Genomic DNA, 18,889 nt, shown 5'->3' with positions numbered 1-18,889 from the left:
TTAAATCCATTGGTATGTTTCCATTAGACTGATGTTAGAGTGCAGATATATTATGTATGGTGTTAGACCAGGGGTGGGCAAACTACGGCCTTGGTCCCTTTAATCCGGCCCGCCAAATATTAAAACAGAATTGAGCAAAGATCTGTTTTGAGAATTGTCACAACAAAACTGATACTAGATTTCGATGCACTGGCAAAAAAGGGTGATCAACCACACTGCTCCCACTAAAAGAGAATGTAAGTGTTAACTATGGACTGGACTCTCACTATTATGTTAGATCCACTATGGACTGGACTCTCACTATTATGTTAGACCCACTATGGACTGGACTTTCACAATATTATGTCAGACCCACTCGACGTCCATTGCATCCAGTCTCCCCTAGAGGGGGGAGAGGGGGTCACCCACACATGCGGTCCTCTCCAAGGTTTCTCATAGTCAAGTCAAGTCAAGTCAAGTCAACTTTATTTATATAGCACATTTTCAACAACTTTTTAGATTGCACCAAAGTGCTTTACAGGTTAAAAAAGCATGGCGCAAACAAAAAACAAACAAAAAAAAAAAAAAAAAAAAAAAAAAAAAAAAAAATCATTCACATCGACGTCCCACTGGGTTGTGAGTTTTTCCCCTTGCCCTTATGTGGGCTTTGTACCGTGGATGTCGATGTGGCTTGTGCAGCCCTTTGAGACACTTGGGATTTAGGGCTATATAAATAAACATTGATTGAACCCTTTAATACCATGTTTACGTTTCTTTGATGTTCTGATATGATATTGTTGAAAATAGATGTATTATGATTAATACATCTGTCAAATTTCAAAAGCCAATGTGGCCCCTGAGCCAAAAAGTTTGCCCACCTCTGCGTTAGACTGTATATCTCTTCAAGGCCTTGGAGCTGTGTTCACACCATAATGTTATATCAACACATTACCAACACGGCTATTATTTTTGTTCTACAGGGCAATCAAGGCATTTCAGGAGGTGCTGTACATTGACCCCGGTTTCTCTCGCGCTAAAGAGATTCACCTGCGACTGGGACTCATGTTTAAAGTCAACACAGACCAGGAGTCCAGCCTAAAGGTACAGTCAACTAATTGTGCCATCCTCCGTCGCGCCGTCACAGAGGCCTTTGTCCACCTTTCAGATTAAAGAGTGTTTGATCATCTGTCTTGAGTGACACCCCACACCCCCCTCGGGGACTGTTTTTTGACACCTGTGAGCTGTTAGACGTCCATACAATAACTTGACAGCATTTCAGTTTTTGATCCCGTAGGGAATGGGCTGCTATCTGATCTTGCACTCGCCCTCATCATGTTCACCTCCAGACTTTTTTGTCCAAGATGATGAAAGTCCTTTTTGAAGCACAATTTTAGGCATTTAAAAAAAATGATTCTTAGTCTCAAGTTTATTGGCTCACTAAGGGCTTGTTCCCACAGAACCCTTTTTAGGTCGAAACGGTGAAGATATGAACCGTTTCAGCCTTGTATCCACATGCGAACTGCATTTTTGGTAGTCTGAAATGAACGATTTTGATCACGGCCTCCAGAGTGGGAAGGTCTAAAAACTTTGGCATTGTCGTTTCCATGGAGAGTACCCGAGAATGATGACTCCGCCGCCTCGACAGAAAGAAGGCACATGCAACATCTGTGAACAACAAAGCTGTGATTGTAATGTACAATAGTTACTACTATTAGCTCTATGGCAAGAAAACCTCGTCATCATCTATCAAGTAGACATGCAGTACAGCCACATATAATACACACGTTATTTTAAATACAGCGATGTCAAGCTTTGGCCACCAGAGTGCTTGATTGTCTCCTGTACTACTGTACAGTACTGTGTTTACTGTGAAATAGGGCTGGGCGATATGGCCTTTTATTAATATCTCAATATTTTTAGGCCATGCGACGATACACGATATATATCTCGATATTTTGCCTTAGCCTTGAAATAGCACTTGATGCATATAATCACACCTAGGGTTGGGTATCGAGTATCGATTGGAACCGGGACTAACTTTCCGATTCTCCCGGAATCGTTCAAAAGTTTAAATTTCGATTCCTATTTTCGATACCAGTCCGCCGACCGGAAAAAAATATGTCCGCCGAACCGGAAGAAGAAGCCGCTGAAAACCAACGAAGAAGCGGCCACCGCCGGAAGTGTTAGCATAGCCGAGCGAGTCAGTCAAGCTCAAGCATAGATAGCGGGCGTCGGCGGTCGAAAGTGTGGCTTTACTTTACAAAAAAAAATGAAATAACGGAGCTCCATGTCCATCAAGAAACGAGTGGAGAGAGAGCTGCAGATGTACCAGGACGTTCCACCGATATTTATGTCTGACGACCCTGCTGCATGGTGGTGGTCCGGTGGAACCAACAAAAGACTTATCCTTTGCTGTCATATCTAGCTTTCTCCTATTTATGCGTTCAAGCTTCTACCACACCCAGCGAACGTGTATTTTCCACAGCAGGAGACACTATGTGTCCAGAACGCTCACGCATCCTGCCTGAGAAGGCGGATATGGTCATTTTCCTAAACAAAAACTGTCTCTGATTTTATACTGTACCTGCTGCTAATCTGGACTGGGTTTTGCAAGTTGTTTCTTACTGTTTATTTGCTTTTCTGCACCAGGTTAGCCCATCAGTGGGAGCACGGTAACATTTTTAAGTACCTGCAGCATCATACACTTGTGTGTGTAAATGTGTTTTCATGAGGTTTCCTGCAGCATCATACACTTGTGTGTGTAAATGTGTTTTCATGAGGTTTCCTGCAGCATCATACACTTGTGTGTGTAAATGTGTTTTCATGAGGTTTCCTGCAGCATCATACACTTGTGTGTGTAAATGTGTTTTCATGAGGTGTCCTGCAGCATCATACACTTATGTGTGTAAATGTGTTTTCATGAGGTTTCCTGCAGCATCATACACTTATGTGTAAATGTGTTTTCATGAGGTTTCCTGCAGCATCATACACTTATGTGTAAATGTGTTTTCATGAGGTTTTCAAAAATAAAGCTCTCTTGAGGAAAGTGTACCCCTGGGAAAATGTATTCATAATTTATAATATTTATATTCAAGTTCATAGATTTGATATTTATATTCTAGTTGAAAACAGCCCTGTGAGGAATTTATAGTAAAGTTCATAAAAAGTTAATAGAATTAAAATTGATGGAGAATGTCAGACTATTTCATTCAGAAAGACTGTAGGTTAGCTAGCTCATTTAAAATATCCTAAACTTTTTTTTGACCCTGCCTCTTAAAAGAATCGGAACCGAGAATAGTCAGGAATCGGAATCGAAACAAAGAATCGGAATCGGAATTGGAATCGTTCGAATTCAAACGATACCCAACCCTAATCACACCGGTTTGTATTAATTCCCAAGAAAAACAGCGCGGGATCCATCGTCCGGCGGTGGTTTGGCTTCAAGCGGGAATATGTTCAACATTTATGCGGCAAAAGCGTTGCTACAAAAAGTAGCGGCACTGCTAATGTGTAGCATCATTTGAAAAGTCACCCGCTAGAGAATGAAGAGTGCTTGAAACCCCGCATGTAAACATCTCCGTTCGGTGCCACACCAACAAAATGCCGAAGCAACCATTTCCAGATAAACACCGTATGAAAAAAAAAAGTCAACAACAGTAGGAGATAACGTCCGCAGGAACCTATTATGCAGCTCATTTTTATTTGACAGTTTATTGAAATATCTTGTGTGACATCATGCACAAAAGTGCACTTTATTTGTTTTTAACTATTGTAGTGGCGTTCTGTACAAAAAGTACACTTTAATTTAGTGTTGTTTTGATATGTCATCTTGGTGACATCATGCACAAAAGTGCACTAATAGCTTGTTTTAAAATGTCTCTGACAATCATGCACTTTCTGTTTTGGAATGTACATGAATGTTTGTGCCACTGCCTAATAACTGTTTATTAAATACAGTTTTGCTAAATTGACTTAGTTGTGATTTCCCTCTCTGCATGAAAGTTAAAAAAATGAGCATATATTAATGCAGTATGAAGAAGAATGTTTTAATGTAGACACATAGAATCATCATACTGCTGTGATTATATGCATCAAGTGTTCATTCAAGGCTAAGGCAAAATATCGAGATATATATCGTGTATCGTGACATGCCCTAAAAAGGCCATATCGCCCAGCCCTATTTCAACGGGAAATAAATTATATCCATATTACGATATTTTCTTAATTCATATCTTGTTTAAAAATAAATCGATATACACTACCGTTCAAAAGTTTGGGGTCACATTGAAATGTCCTTATTTTTGAAGGAAAAGCACTGTACTTTTCAATGAAGATAACTTTAAACTAGTCTTAACTTTAAAGAAATACACTCTATACATTGCTAATGTGGTAAATGACTATTCGAGCTGCAAATGTCTGGTTTTTGGTGCAATATCTACATAGGTGTATAGAGGCCCATTTCCAGCAACTATCACTCCAGTGTTCTAATGGTACAATGTGTTTGCTCATTGGCTCAGAAGGCTAATTGATGATTAGAAAACCCTTGTGCAATCATGTTCACACATCTGAAAACAGTTTAGCTCGTTACAGAAGCTACAAAACTGACCTTCCTTTGAGCAGATTGAGTTTCTGGAGCATCACATTTTTGGGGTCAATTAAACGCTCAAAATGGCCAGAAAAAGAGAACTTTCATCTGAAACTCGACAGTCTATTCTTGTTCTTAGAAATGAAGGCTATTCCACAAAATTGTTTGGGTGACCCCAAACTTTTGAACGGTAGTGTATCTTACAAACTCGATATATCGTCCAGCCCTAGCGCTAATTAATGATTACTAAACTCAACAAAAAAAAGTAAGGCATATGATTTCCGCATCGAAGTAACCACGGACAGAGTCACATAATTGGCTAAGAAAACGGAATCCGCTGATAAACGCAAAATAATATCAAGGAAATTGACTTGAATGGGATTGAAATGTTGTCATTGTGAGGAGAAGGAATATTTGTTTGGAAAAAAATTGTCCGGGAACACCCATTCATCCCCAAAACGCGTCCTAAACTAAACAATGTCGAGATGGTCAGTTGAAACAGCGGCTAAACTACGAAGCTAAAGCTAGCAAGAAAAATCCATTCACCCACAGCACATCTCATTTGCTTTTGTTGTTGTTTTTCACTGCCTCAAGTCCTTTCTTTACTCGTCAAGCTAAGAACACCACCAAAAGACAATTTATATTCGTATTTTGTTAGCGCATTATCGGTATCAGCTAATACTCAAGGCTTCACTATCAGTCTTGTATCGAGAGTGAAAACGTATCGAGAGACCCTTATTTCTCACACTGAATATTAACACTAAGGAGACAATTAGGACAATTGGTGTCTTGACTCATTTACAGTAGATAGCAAATCTGAACTACTATACAAGCTGTACACTGGCTACTCTACTGTACATAAAATATATATACTATTGTCCCTTGAAGATATACAATAAAAAAGATTAAAACTCACTTTTTTTTCAAATATATTGTAAATTTGACTTTTCGCTGTCAATTTGTGTGCTTTTTGCCGGAATACCTGCCAACTAATCCGCACATCAGGTGTGATTTGACAAGGAGCCAATGCCGGCTAACATCCGATCGTACGTCCGAACACATTTCTGGCATTTGTTAGCTGCCATATTGATGTTGCAGGGTTATGCCATGAAATCAATATTGCATTATCTGTGGAAAAGGTGTCCGTGCGGGTCCTTAAGAGTGACGCGGGGGGGAAATGGTGCGTAAGAGTGGAAGGTGTCTGAAAGCTTTGGCTGCCATTTATCGAGCGAAGCGTGCGGCATGTGCTGCACGTCCGCTCTCTGAGTACTGGCACAAAGCCAGCATTGCACACTTTCTCACATCAAACACACACACATTCCCACTGTGCACACTTTGGAATATAGAGAACACAAACAAAGGGAGTGCAGATTTATTTTGAGGACGTCTATCCTGCTGGAGCCAACTCAAAAGGCATGGAGTTGATGAGATGATGGAAACTTTTAGAACCCACATTGGATTGTGTTGTACACGTTGCATGATGAACTCACTGTACGCTGCACACGTACACACGCCTACTGACTTTCCTTGTTAGCTAATTTAGCCAAAGATTGTAGAAAGGAGAGGAGGACATATCCCACAATAGTAAAGAATTGGACATTTCCAGAAAGTTTCATCAAAACCGGCCCATAACTTTTTGAGCTATGTTGCTAACTAAGTAACTAACTAACCCCAGTGACTATGCAACTTACTGGCGAAGATAATTAGCTCCGATAACTAGGGGTGTAACGGTACACAAAAATTTCGGTTCGGTACGTACCTCGGTTTAGAGGTCACGGTTCGGTTCATTTTCGGAACAGTTAGAAAACAACAAAACATACATTTTTTGGTTATTTATTTACCAAATTTGTAAACAGTGGCTTTATCCTTTTAACATTGGGAACACTATAATAATTCTGCCCACGTTAATCCACATTAAACTGCCTCAGGTTGTTGCTCAGATTAAATAAAATGACAAAACTTTTCTTCTTCATATAAAAAGTGCAACGTTAAACAGTTTCAAGTCAACTCATCACGCTTAATTTATTACAGCATTTGGGAAGCCTGTAGTTGATTTTTATTATGTAAATGTTATATTTTTATCAACATGTGATAGCAGGGACCCTGCCATTCAAAACTAGGCTGCTACATTAGCTAGGGTTGGGTATCGTTTGAATTCGAACGATTCCGATTCCGATTTCGATTCTTTGTTTCGATTCCGATTCCTGACTATTCTCGATTCCGATTCTTTTAAGAGGCAGGGTCCAAAAAAAAGTTTAGGATATTTTAAATGAGCTAGCTAACCTACAGTCTTTCTGAATGAAATAGTCTGACATTCTCCATCGATTTTAATTCTATTAACTTTTTATGAACTTTACTATAAATTCCTCACAGGGCTGTTTTCAACTAGAATATAAATATCAAATCTATGAACTTGAATATAAATATTATACATTATGAATACATTTTCCCAGGGGTACACTTTCCTCAAGAGAGCTTTATTTTTGAAAACCTCATGAAAACACCTTTACACATAAGTGTATGATGCTGCAGGAAACCTCATGAAAACACCTTTACACATAAGTGTATGATGCTGCAGGAAACCTCATGAAAACACCTTTACACATAAGTGTATGATGCTGCAGGAAACCTCATGAAAACACCTTTACACATAAGTGTATGATGCTGCAGGAAACCTCATGAAAACACCTTTACACATAAGTGTATGATGCTGCAGGAAACCTCATGAAAACACCTTTACACATAAGTGTATGATGCTGCAGGAAACCTCATGAAAACACCTTTACACATAAGTGTATGATGCTGCAGGAAAGAGCACATCGCGGAGCCTGGCTAACAGGTTGTATATTGTCTATGAAAAAATATGCGGGCTAATTTGTTAGCTGCCTCAACGTTGGCGCAAAACACATTATTTATTGCATATATATTGTTTTACTTACCGGATTCGGACTGCAGTGCAGTCACGGAGGTGCCAGGCTGGGCGTCGGAACCAGAGGAAGAGGAAGAGGCAGAGGAGGACGGTCGGCGCAGCGCGTCAAAGACGGGACACGCATTTATTTGTACTCCATGAACTCGGAGGTGCTTCATCATGTTCGACGTGCACCCTCCTAAGCACGAAACAGTCCTGTCGCACGTGTTACATTTAGCCGATATTTCATTTTTTTTAGTAAAGTAAAGCCACACTTTCGACCGCCGAGGCCCGCTGTCCATGCTTGACTGACTCGCTCGGCTACATAGGCTCGGCTATGCTAACACTTCCGGCGGTGGGCGGTTCTTCGTTGGTGTTCAGCGGCTTCTTCTTCCGGTCGGCGGACTTATTCTTTTTTTCCGGTCGGCGGACTGGGTATCGAAACTATGAATCGAAATTTAAACTTTTGAACGATTCCGGGAGAATCGGAAAGTTAGTCCCGGTTCCAATCGATACTCGATACTCGATACCCAACCCTATCCATTACTAATGATTAATGTAACTATAGCTGGAAAAAATAGTACAATAGCAATAGGAGAGACTATTCATCCCACTGACTACATGCGCTCTGAATACGCACTGCTGATTGGCTGTTACCGCTCTGTATGTAGCCAATCAGATGGTTGTGTGGGTGGGACAATGCTGGGTGTTGTGTACTGACAGAGACAGGCAGAAGGAAGCGGAGCAGCTTGTTAAGACTTTAGCTTAGCTTAATATGTTTGTGTGGAAACTAGTCCGTTACACCACCGAACCGAGACGGTTCAATACAAATACACGTACCGTTACACTCCTACAAATAATACATTGTGAGAATTGGTTTGAACCGAGAATCGTGTTGAATTGAGAATCGACTCTGAACCAAATCGTGACCCCGGGAATCTGAATTTGATCGAATCGTTAGGTGCCCAAACATTCACACTCGTACTGATTAAGCACCGGCACCATTTTTTAAGTATTGACTGGTACTAGTATCGGTTAAAAAGTGAACAATACCAATCCCCTAAGTGTGTCTGAAACAAATTACACTATAGCGTTCGGTGCGTGTGAACACGGTCTCAATGGATGCATGAGTTGTCTGCTTAACCGTAGCTGATAGCCGAGAACCGAGGCGAGGGTGCGATGGTGGTGATAATGTTGCCGCTTTGAGGTATTGGGTGTCATCTCTTTTCTCTCACTCTCTGCACTCGCCACTGCAGCCGTCTGCTGAATAGTAATCACTGACACTAGAGGGAGAGAGGAAGGGGGGGGGCAAATGGAAATAAGACAGCAGTGAGAGAGAAACGTGGTGTAGAGCGAGAGGCAAAGATTTGAGAAGGGAGGTGGAATGTCAAGCTAACAGTCAGTGCCGCATTATCTGCCGTAAGTGTGAAGGAGCGAGGAAGGTGTGGAGCATTCGCAGGAAGATGCATGAGGGCCGCCAGGAAGAAGGCTGCAGACAAGCCGCCCCGTCGTATAGGTAACGCTCTGTCTGATTATTTTCGGTTTGTTCAAAGCCGGCGTCCCGCACGTGTGAGGCGCCGGGCGGCCTTCCCGGCGTCCGTCTGGCATTGATCTTCAAGCGTGGCCGCCGCCACCTTTTGCATCATAGATTCAGCGTTTCACTTACTTTCATGCTTTTCTATGTGGACCGAGTCTTGCTGACATGGAACTAGTACAATCTGTTCTCACGGGGTCTACAAATGACCCAGATACAACACTTACATTGTCTCTTTAAATGCATGCTTGCATGACTCCGCCGTCACCTTGGAGCCACCTATAAGGAGCTATTAGACACCCCGGGGGGAAGGACATTTGTGCACGGCATGACTATGGACAGCACATTGCAGACATGATGTCCACTTGGGAGTGGAGTACCAAGTGTATGCTGTGGATTAATATTGGGACACCTGGCAGCCACGCTTACAAGGAGTCAAACTTTGCTGCTTCTAGTCTTCTCGGAATTTTTTGCCCATTTTGGGAGGTCAGAGGTGACCGATGTAGCGCTTGGCCTTTAGGTACTGTATTTTTCGGACTATAAGTCGCAGTTTTTTTCATAGTTTGGCCGGGGGTGCGACTTATACTCAGGAGCGACTTATGTGTGAAATTATTAACACAAATAATATTATTGATCTCATTCACGTAAGAGACTAGACGTATAAGATTTCATGGGATTTAGCGATTAGGAGTGACAGATTGTTTGGTAAACGTATAGCATGTTCTATATGTTATAGTTATTTGAATGACTCTTACCATAATATGTTACGTTAACATACCAGGCACCTTCTCAGTTGGTTATTTATGCCTCATATAACGTACACTTATTCAGCCTGTTGTTCACTATTCTTTATTTGTTTTAAATTGCCTTTCAAATGTCTATTCTTGGTGTTGGCTTTTATCAAATAAATTTCCCCAAAAAATGCGACTTATACTCCAGTGCGACTTATATGTTTTTTTCCTTCTTTATTATGCATTTTCGGCAGGTGCGACTTATACTCCGGTGCGACTTATACTCCGAAAAATACGGTATATTGTTACTCTGGTTGGTATATGTCAAAATATTACAATAGTTAACCTTATAATAAAGTAAAGTACCAATGATTGTCACACACACACACTAGGTGTGATGAAATTAGCCTCTGCATTTGACAAGGAAACAAGCCTCTTGGCTTTTTGTGCCATCCATTTGCCTTTTTAAAGCATTACATGGATTTAATTCTTTAAGATGTCAATACTCTTCTCAATCAATCAAAAAAAAAAACATCTCCTTGTTCACTCCCTGGGAGGTGAGGAGAGCAGTGAGCAGCGGCGATGGCCACGCCCGGGAATCATTTTTGTGATTTAACCCCCAATTCCAACCCTTGATGCTGAGTGCCAAGCAGGGAGGCAATGGGTCCCATTTTTATAGTCTTTGGTATGACTCGGCCGGGGTTTGAACTCACGACCTACCGATCTCGGGGCGGACACTCTAACCAAGATCATTGAATCATATCAATTAGGGATGTCCGATAATATCGGCTATCGGCCGATAAATGCGTTAAAATGTAATATCGGAAATTATCGGTATCGTTTTTTTTATTATCTGTATCGTTTTTTAAAAAAATAATTATTTTTATTTTTTATTAAATCAACATAAAAAACACAAGATACACTTACAATTAGTGCACCAACCCAAAAAACCTCCCTCCCCCCTTTTCTTTCTGTTATCAATATTCTGGTTCCTACATTATATATCAATATATATCAATACAGTCTGCAAGGGATACAGTCCGTAAGCACACATGATTGTGCGTGCTGCTGGTCCACTAATTGTACTAACCTTTAACAGTTCATTTTACTCATTTTCATTAATTACTAGTTTCTATGTAACTGTTTTTATATTGTTTTACTTTCTTTTTTATTCAAGAAAATGTTTTTAATTTAGTTATCTTATTTTATTATTTTTTTTAAAAAAGTACCTTATCTTCACCATACATGGTTGTCCAAATTAGGCATAATAATGTGTTAATTCCACGACTGCATATATCGGTTGATATCGGTATCGGTTGATATCGGTATCGGTAATTAAAGAGTTGGACAATATCGGATATCGGCAAAAAGCCATTATCGGACATCCCTAATATCAATATATTGTTGTTTTCTCTGAACATAAAATGTTGTATATTACTCGGGCTGGACAATAAAACAATATCAATATACATCTCGATTGACATGTAATTGATATCAATAAAAATGCGTTCGATATATATTTTCTTTCTTTGTTGGAAGAAACCGGAAGTTGCAAATCAACATTAGTTGCAAGAACAAAGCCACTCGCACTCTGGTAACGGAGCAATGCAGGAAGTGATCACTGATCAGTGGGAGTGACACGCTAACAGCCAATCAGGTAACAGTATCAACTATCAAGTTTGGTTCCGCCACGTTGTTGTCTCGCGGTTGATTCTTTGCGTGAAGTGAGACGAGACTCTAAAAATGAGTGTGGCATAGAGCAAAGAAATTGTCGATAAAACAGGAAAAGCCCCCTCCACGTTTTGGCGGTTTTTTAGGGATTTTTCAAAACGGACCGTAGTCAGACCAAAGCACTCACCCTGTAGAGGACAGCCGTAATTTCCTGGCACAAAATAGTTTTTTCTTAGGTTTCTCTATGCTTACATTTTCACACTTTGCACTATTTCGTCACACTTCACTAAGCATCTTTCTACGCATTTCTTATTTTTGCATGTTAATTTTAAAAGGGTTATTAAGTGTTCAATATGGTTTTAGAACTTTGTTCGCATTGAGTGTTTCCATGCTTGTGTTGACATTTCCTTTCCTTTCTGCCTTGATAGCTGATCGGATTATAATCAGAGGAAGGTTACATTTTAAATAAAAATGTTCACATTCTATATATTTTTCTTCTGGTCCTTATTTTCGGTTAGACAAAAAAATATAAATAATTCTTGATATCGACCGATATAAAACACTTATCTAGAGATGTCCGATAATATCGGACTGCCGATATTATCGGCCGATAAATGCTTTAAAATGTAATATCGGAAATTATCGGTATCAGTTTAAAAATGATCGGTATCGGTTTCAAAAAGTAAAATGTATGACTTTTTAAAATGCCGCTGTGTACACGGACGTAGGGAGAAGTACAGAGCGCCAATAAACCTTAAAGGCACTGCCTTTGCGTGCCGGCCCAGTCACATAATATCTACGGCTTTTCACACACACAAGTGAATGCAAGGCATACTTGGCCAACAGCCATACAGGTCACACTGAGGGTAGCCGTACAAACAACTTTAACACTGTTACAAATATGCGCCACACTGTGAACCCACACCAAACAAGAATGACAAACACATTTCGGGAGAACATCCGCACCGTAACACAACATAAACACAACAGAACAAATACCCAAAACCCCTTGCAGCACTAACTCTTCCGGGACGCTACAATATACACCCCCCCGCTACCCCCATTTTTTTTGCTTCTCGCACGATTCACAGAAGGTGAACCTATAAGCAATGAAACTTATTTTTTCACCTTATTGCAGCATCGGCATGAAGCAAATATCGCGTATCGTATCGCAGCGAGGTACCCTGAAATTCCCAGCCCTAGTTGGGGTGCCGGTTGAGGCCAAAAATGTTTACCTTTTTAAGTAACATAAGCTAGCTATGAACCAACCAGCAGTTTGCAGTGTATGTCAAGCTCCACCCTATAGGGCATTTAAGGCATTTTGTAGCTAAGGAAGTTTGCCATAGGACTGTCAAAATTAACAAAAGTTCCCTAAATAGTAGGGATGTCCGATAATGGCTTTTTGCCGATATCCGATATGCCGATATTGTCCAACTCTTTAATTACCGATACCGATATCAACCGATACCGATATCAACCGATATATACAGTCGTGGAATTAACACATTATTATGCCTAATTTGGACAACCAGGTATGGTGAAGATAAGGTACTTTTTAAAAAAATGAATCAAATAAAATAAGATAAATAAATTAAAAACATTTTCTTGAATAAAAAAGAAAGTAAAACAATATAAAAACAGTTACATAGAAACTAGTAATTTATGAAAATGAGTAAAATTAACTGTTAAAGGTTAGTACTATTAGTGGACCAGCAGCACGTACAATCATGTGTGCTTACGGACTGTATCCCTTGCAGACTGTATTGATATATATTGATATATAATGTAGGAACCAGAATATTAATAACAGAAAGAAACAACCCTTTTGTGTGAATGAGTGTGAATGGGGGAGGGAGGTTTTTTGGGTTGGTGCACTAATTGTAAGTGTATCTTGTGTTTTTTATGTGGATTTAATAAAAAAAAGAAAAGAAAAAAAGAAAAAGAAAACCGATACTGATAATAAAAAAAACGATACCGATCATTTCCGATATTACATTTTAACGCATTTATCGGCTGATAATATCGGCAGACCGATATTATCGGACATCTCTACTAAATAGCACTGTTCTTTTTATCGTGCGATTTACTGTGTGACACTCAGTCCATACGGTAGCGGTGGAAAAGCAGCATCATTCCAGAAATGGACAAAGAAAAAAAAAAAAAGGTATATAGTATAGGAAGTTTAGCTTTGAAGCCCTGGTAAGTCGCTCTCTTCACAAGACCACCGTTATTTCCATCAAATGTCGTTGCGACTTATCACCGGGGTTCCGAGTTGCTAGCAGCAGCAATGTTGCCAAGTCTGTATTATAAGCAACTTTTTACTAAGGTCGCATGCAAAGTTTGTGATTCGCGGGCTGTGTTTTAAAATTTTTTACGTGCGGTTGCTTATTTGGGCTTGCTCTTCTAGGCCCACTATAAAGCACAACACGACTGCGTCAGAAGGTAGTTTATTTTCTACACCTTTAGGTACCGTGTGACAGTGATTGGTACAAGAGGGTGCCAAAAAGTGGTTTGGTTTCATTTAGAATTGAGTGCATGATAACCAAATGTATGTTTTTAAGTAGGAAAACAAACTACAATGTTTTGAATTATATAGCTAAGGCATCGCACCCCAACACCAGGGTGCCAAAAATTGGTATGATTAAATGTTTAACGCAAAACTCGGACCAAAGATTTCCTGTTAAACAATCAATTGACTGAACTCTTATAGCTATAGGTACAGTACTGAAGTACTTTCCAAAATATTCAAACATAGAAAGGAGACCACCGTCTGGTAACAATCAGTAGATTGCTGTTGAAATTAAAATTTCACATCACGGTTGTTGTGACCAAAATTATCATGGTTATCATTATTATCACGATATTGTTGAATGTGCGCAGAAAGTACACACACGCAAATCTTTTTAAGCACTTTTATATTTGTTTGTGAAATATACAGCAGGGTTTCCCACACATTCATTTATTTGTGGCGGCCCGCCACGAAAGAATTACGTCCGCCACAAACTAAAATTTTTTTTAAAAAATTTAAAAAAAATAATTTTTTTTAAATTTTTTTTTTTTTTTGTCCTCTTCAGCTTCTCAGACAAATCATATAGTTGATGTAGATGCCCATATTGGCTGTTCAGATTTACTTTACAAAAGAGAAGTGTAGGATACTTCTCTTGTTGCCTTATTTGTATTTGACTTTATTAAATGTAGCTATATTAGAAACACAACATGTGTATATAACAAAGGGTGCAAAGTCTGCAGGCAGTAGGAAACACATGGTTAAGTAAAGTTCAAGATTTTTGGAGCTCTTTGGTCAGTGGATCAGATGTTTGATGAAGCTCTGTGTCTATCTACCACCACTACTGTTTTCTGTTTATTTGTTACTGACTGTGGCAGGACACCTCTGCCTCTGTTTCACTTTATGTTGCTGGTAAATAATATGGTTGTAGTAGTAGGCTAAAGTTAAATTATTTGGTATGCACTAATTAAAGGGGCATTTTAGCTTTTATATTTTATAAGATATATTTTTTGCAAGAACCACAATTAATAAATATATTTCAGTGAATAACTTATTGTTCAAATCTGTATATAAATATGTACATAAAGTGTTGTAATTATATTGTAAAATGGATGGATGGACGTTTAAAACAAAACTGTTATTATTAATTAGTAAGTATACATTTTTTGAGCCTTTTTAGAGAAAATCAAATCATTGTAGTAAGTTATGCAAATTACTCGATGATGTCATGGTGACCACGCCCATAGCCACGCCCCCACCGCCACAGGTATCTTGGCAGTTTATGGGAAACACTGTATAGACACCCAATATATTTACTTTCCTTGGAAGACAAAACATTAAATATTCTGGCTTCTATTTTATTGCTATTTGAGTGTTCAATGTGCACAATTGAATAGATTAGTTGCTCAGACAACAATGTGTTTGTATACGTTCCGATTGGCGTATGACATCTGTAATGGGGAATTACGTTAATGTGTTTTGAATTCATGTTATGTTGGCATTTAAGCTAGTAAGCCATTAGCGCAGTAGCTGCTTCAGCCAGAAGTGAGCTTTCACCGTGAGTTTTTCCAAGTGCAGTAAGCAATCCCAGTTTTACGATCATTTTAAGTATAATTTGACTACTTTAAGAGCACAGAAGTTTGGGAAATGTTGTTTTGGTACTTTTCCAATTTTTTTTTACATGGGAACTTCACTGTTTATTAGCCAGTCAATAGACTGAAGTATGGCTTGTTCCATCCCGATGTGTCTGGTACCCTAACAGAAGGCTGCCAAAATGTACCGTATTTTTCGGACTATAAGTCGCTCCGGAGTATAAGTCGCACCGGCCGAAAATGCATAATAAAGAAGGGAAAAAACATATATAAGTCGCACTGGAGTATAAGTCACATTTTTTGGGGAAATCTATTTGATAAAAGCCAACACCAAGAATAGACATTTGAAAGGCAATTTAAAATAAATAAAGAATAGTGAACAACAGGCTGAATAAGTGTACGTTATATGACGTATAAATAACCAACTGAGAACGTGCCTGGTATGTTAACGTAACATATTATGGTAAGAGTCATTCAAATATCTATAACATATAGAACATGCTATACGTTTACCAAACAATCTGTCACTCCTAATCGCTAAATCCCATGAAATCTTATACGTCTAGTCTCTTACGTGAATGAGCTAAATAATATTATTTGATATTTTACGCTAATGTGTTAATCATTTCACACATAAGTCGCTCCTGAGTATAAGTCGCACCCCCGGCCAAACTATGAAAAAAAACTGCGACTTATAGTCCGAAAAATACGGTAATATGATTACATTTTAACACGCCAAAATGAGAAAATTTTTGATTGGTGGACTACTACATTATTGTGGTTGGTACCCCATCAGAAAGGTGCTAATAATCGTATAAAAATGCAAAACTTGAATGATAACTTCAGGAGCTCTGTAGCAACTGACTGCAGAAAGTCGGCAACCTCTTTGCTCTATGCGCATGTTGTAATATTTATGAAAACAGTTTCTGATCTTTTTCTGTTTTTCTTTTCTTTCTGCAGCATTTTCAGCTGGCGTTGATCGACTCAAACCTCTGCACTTTGTCCAAGGCTGAGAGTAAGTCGCTGGCCGCCCACGACTATTATTCTATAATTAAACGCGCCACCACAACAGCTCTGCACCAGCCTTTTAAGTCCACATTGCATGTCTGAAGGAAATAGGGCCGTTACTCCTCTCTGTGCTGCAGTTCCCCCCAGCCTGTCTCTCGCTAGCTGCCCCCCAAAAAAACGGGGTTGCCTAGGAGACGGCAGAAGGGAGCACTGCAAGATCTCACATGCACATTACACATTACATGCGCACCCTACTGTCTCGCTATCCTTTTCCCATCTGCGATCCATGCTGGGTGCAATCTGCACCCTCTGAGGTCTACAGGAAGAACATGCAATACAGTATTATTGATTTTCTGTCTGTGTGCTTCCTCAACCAGGAAATACTAATTCATATTTTTCTGCTTGTTCCCCTCACAGTTCAGTTCCACATTGCTCATTTGTATGAGATCCAGGTAAGCCCTACGCATTCCTTCCATGTTAGTGAGGTCTACATAGCTGCAGTATATGCTGAGGATAATGAGCATATTAGCTTGGTTCATTATCTTAAATGTGGAAAACACAACTGTAATTGCAACGAAGGGGAGTCAGCCGGAATAAAACTGGCCATGCCAGACAACTTGTGAATAAATATTTGATCAAATTTAGACTTTTCCCACCACCCCTAAGCATTTCTCACTTCTGCATGAGTGGGCAGTTTCATTTACGCTGGAGCCACTGCTTGTTGCAAGTGTCCAATAAGACCAGAAAAAGTAGCATGTCACTTTTATTTTTTAAAAAGAGAATCTAAAAAAAATTGCTAAATATAGCAAACAAATGATCCCTTTTGCTACGTCTTCTTATTCTCTGGCAGACATGGCCTAATGTATTAAGAGCGGCGTGGATTTCTTACTAAAATAGACGTACTTTCAAATCCAGAAAACGACGTACGCAAGAATAAATTCAGTTGCATTAAAGGCCTACTGAAAGCCACTACTACCGACCACACAGTCTGATAGTTTATATATCAATGATGAAATCTTAACATTGCAACACATGCCAATACGGCCGGGTTAACTTATAAAGTGCAATTTTAAAATTCCCGCCACACTTCCGATTCAAAAAGCCTTCGGAGGATGAGTATGCGCGTGACGTCAATCATTGAACCGGAAGTATTGGTACCCCATTGAATACAATACAAAAAAGCTCTGTTTTCATTTCATAATTCCACAGTATTCTGGACATCTGTATTGGTGAATCTTTTGCAATTTGTTTAATGAACAATGGAGGCTGCAAAGAAGAACGTTGTAGGTGGGATCGGTGTATAGCGGCGGCTGTAGCAACACAACAAGGATTACTCACTTGGATAGCAGACGCGCTAGCTGATGCTAACCGGCCACCGCACGGATGATCGGGTGAAGCCCTTCGTCGCGCCGTCAATCGCCGGAACGCAGGTGAGCACGGGTGTTGATGAGCTGGGCAGATGAGGGCTGGCTGGCGTAGGTGGAGTGCTAATGTTTTTATCATAGCTCTGTGAGGTCCGGTTACTAAGTTGCTAAGTTAGCCTTAGCGTCGTTAGCAACAGCATTGTTAAGCTTTGCCAGGCTGAGATCTATTAACCGTGTAGTTACATGTACATGGTTTAATAGTATTGTTGATCTTCTGTCTATCCTTCCAGTCAGGGATTTATTTATTTTGTTTCTGTCTGCATTTGAGACAGATGCTATCACGTTAGCTCGTAGCTAATGCTAATGAGCTTCGTCGATGTATTGTCGTGGAGATACAAGTCACTGTTAATGTCCATTTCGGGTTCTCGACTCTCATTTTCAAGAGGATATAGTATCCGAGGTGGTTTAAAATACAAATCCGTGACCCACAATAGAAAAAGGAGAAAGTGTGGAATCCAATGAGCCAGCTTGTACCTAAGTTACGGTCAGAGCGAAAAAAGATATGTATTTCACTGCATTCTAGTCCGTCACTCTAACGTTCCTCGTCCACGAATCTTTCATCCTCGCTCAAATTAATGGGGTAATGGTCCGAATAGCTCTAGCTGCGTTGAAAACAATAGGAAAATATGAGGGAGTGAACAACTGACAACGTCATCACGCTACTTCCGGTAGGGGCAAGGTTTTTTTTATCAGAGACCAAAAGTTGCGAACTTTATCGACGTTGTTCTATACTAAATCCTTTCAGCAAAAATATGGCAATATCGCAAAATGATCAAGTATGACACATAGAAAGGATCTGCTTTCCCCGTTTAAATAAAAAAATATCATTTCAGTAGGCCTTTAAAGTGTGTGCGTTAGGAATGTAAAAAAAAAAAAAAGATTTTTGAATCGCAATTCTTTTTTGTAACAATTCTTAATCAATTAAAACATTTTTTTTTAAAAAGTAATGTA

At 39.5% G+C, this 18,889-nt stretch overlaps 1 protein-coding gene across 3 annotated transcripts in view; it reads left to right on the top strand.

Moving 5' to 3' along the window:
• Window positions 1–18,889, top strand: part of kdm6a (lysine (K)-specific demethylase 6A) — a 123,279-nt gene that overhangs the window by 46,523 nt on the left and 57,867 nt on the right. For 2 of the 3 annotated variants that reach the window (XM_062061663.1, XM_062061662.1), the window contains exons 6-8: window positions 960–1,080; window positions 16,467–16,521; window positions 16,932–16,966. In XM_062061663.1, coding sequence (XP_061917647.1) covers window positions 960–1,080; window positions 16,467–16,521; window positions 16,932–16,966 — 211 coding nt within the window. Of the gene's footprint in view, window positions 1–959; window positions 1,081–8,903; window positions 8,989–16,466; window positions 16,522–16,931; window positions 16,967–18,889 lie in introns of those variants that run through there. The other variant, XM_062061664.1, reaches the window with a different exon arrangement.

The sequence above is a fragment of the Entelurus aequoreus genome, linkage group LG10 (genome assembly GCF_033978785.1).
Source record: "Entelurus aequoreus isolate RoL-2023_Sb linkage group LG10, RoL_Eaeq_v1.1, whole genome shotgun sequence".
Classification (NCBI taxonomy): Eukaryota; Metazoa; Chordata; class Actinopteri; order Syngnathiformes; family Syngnathidae; genus Entelurus; species Entelurus aequoreus.
This window is presented reverse-complemented; position numbering and strand designations above follow the sequence as displayed.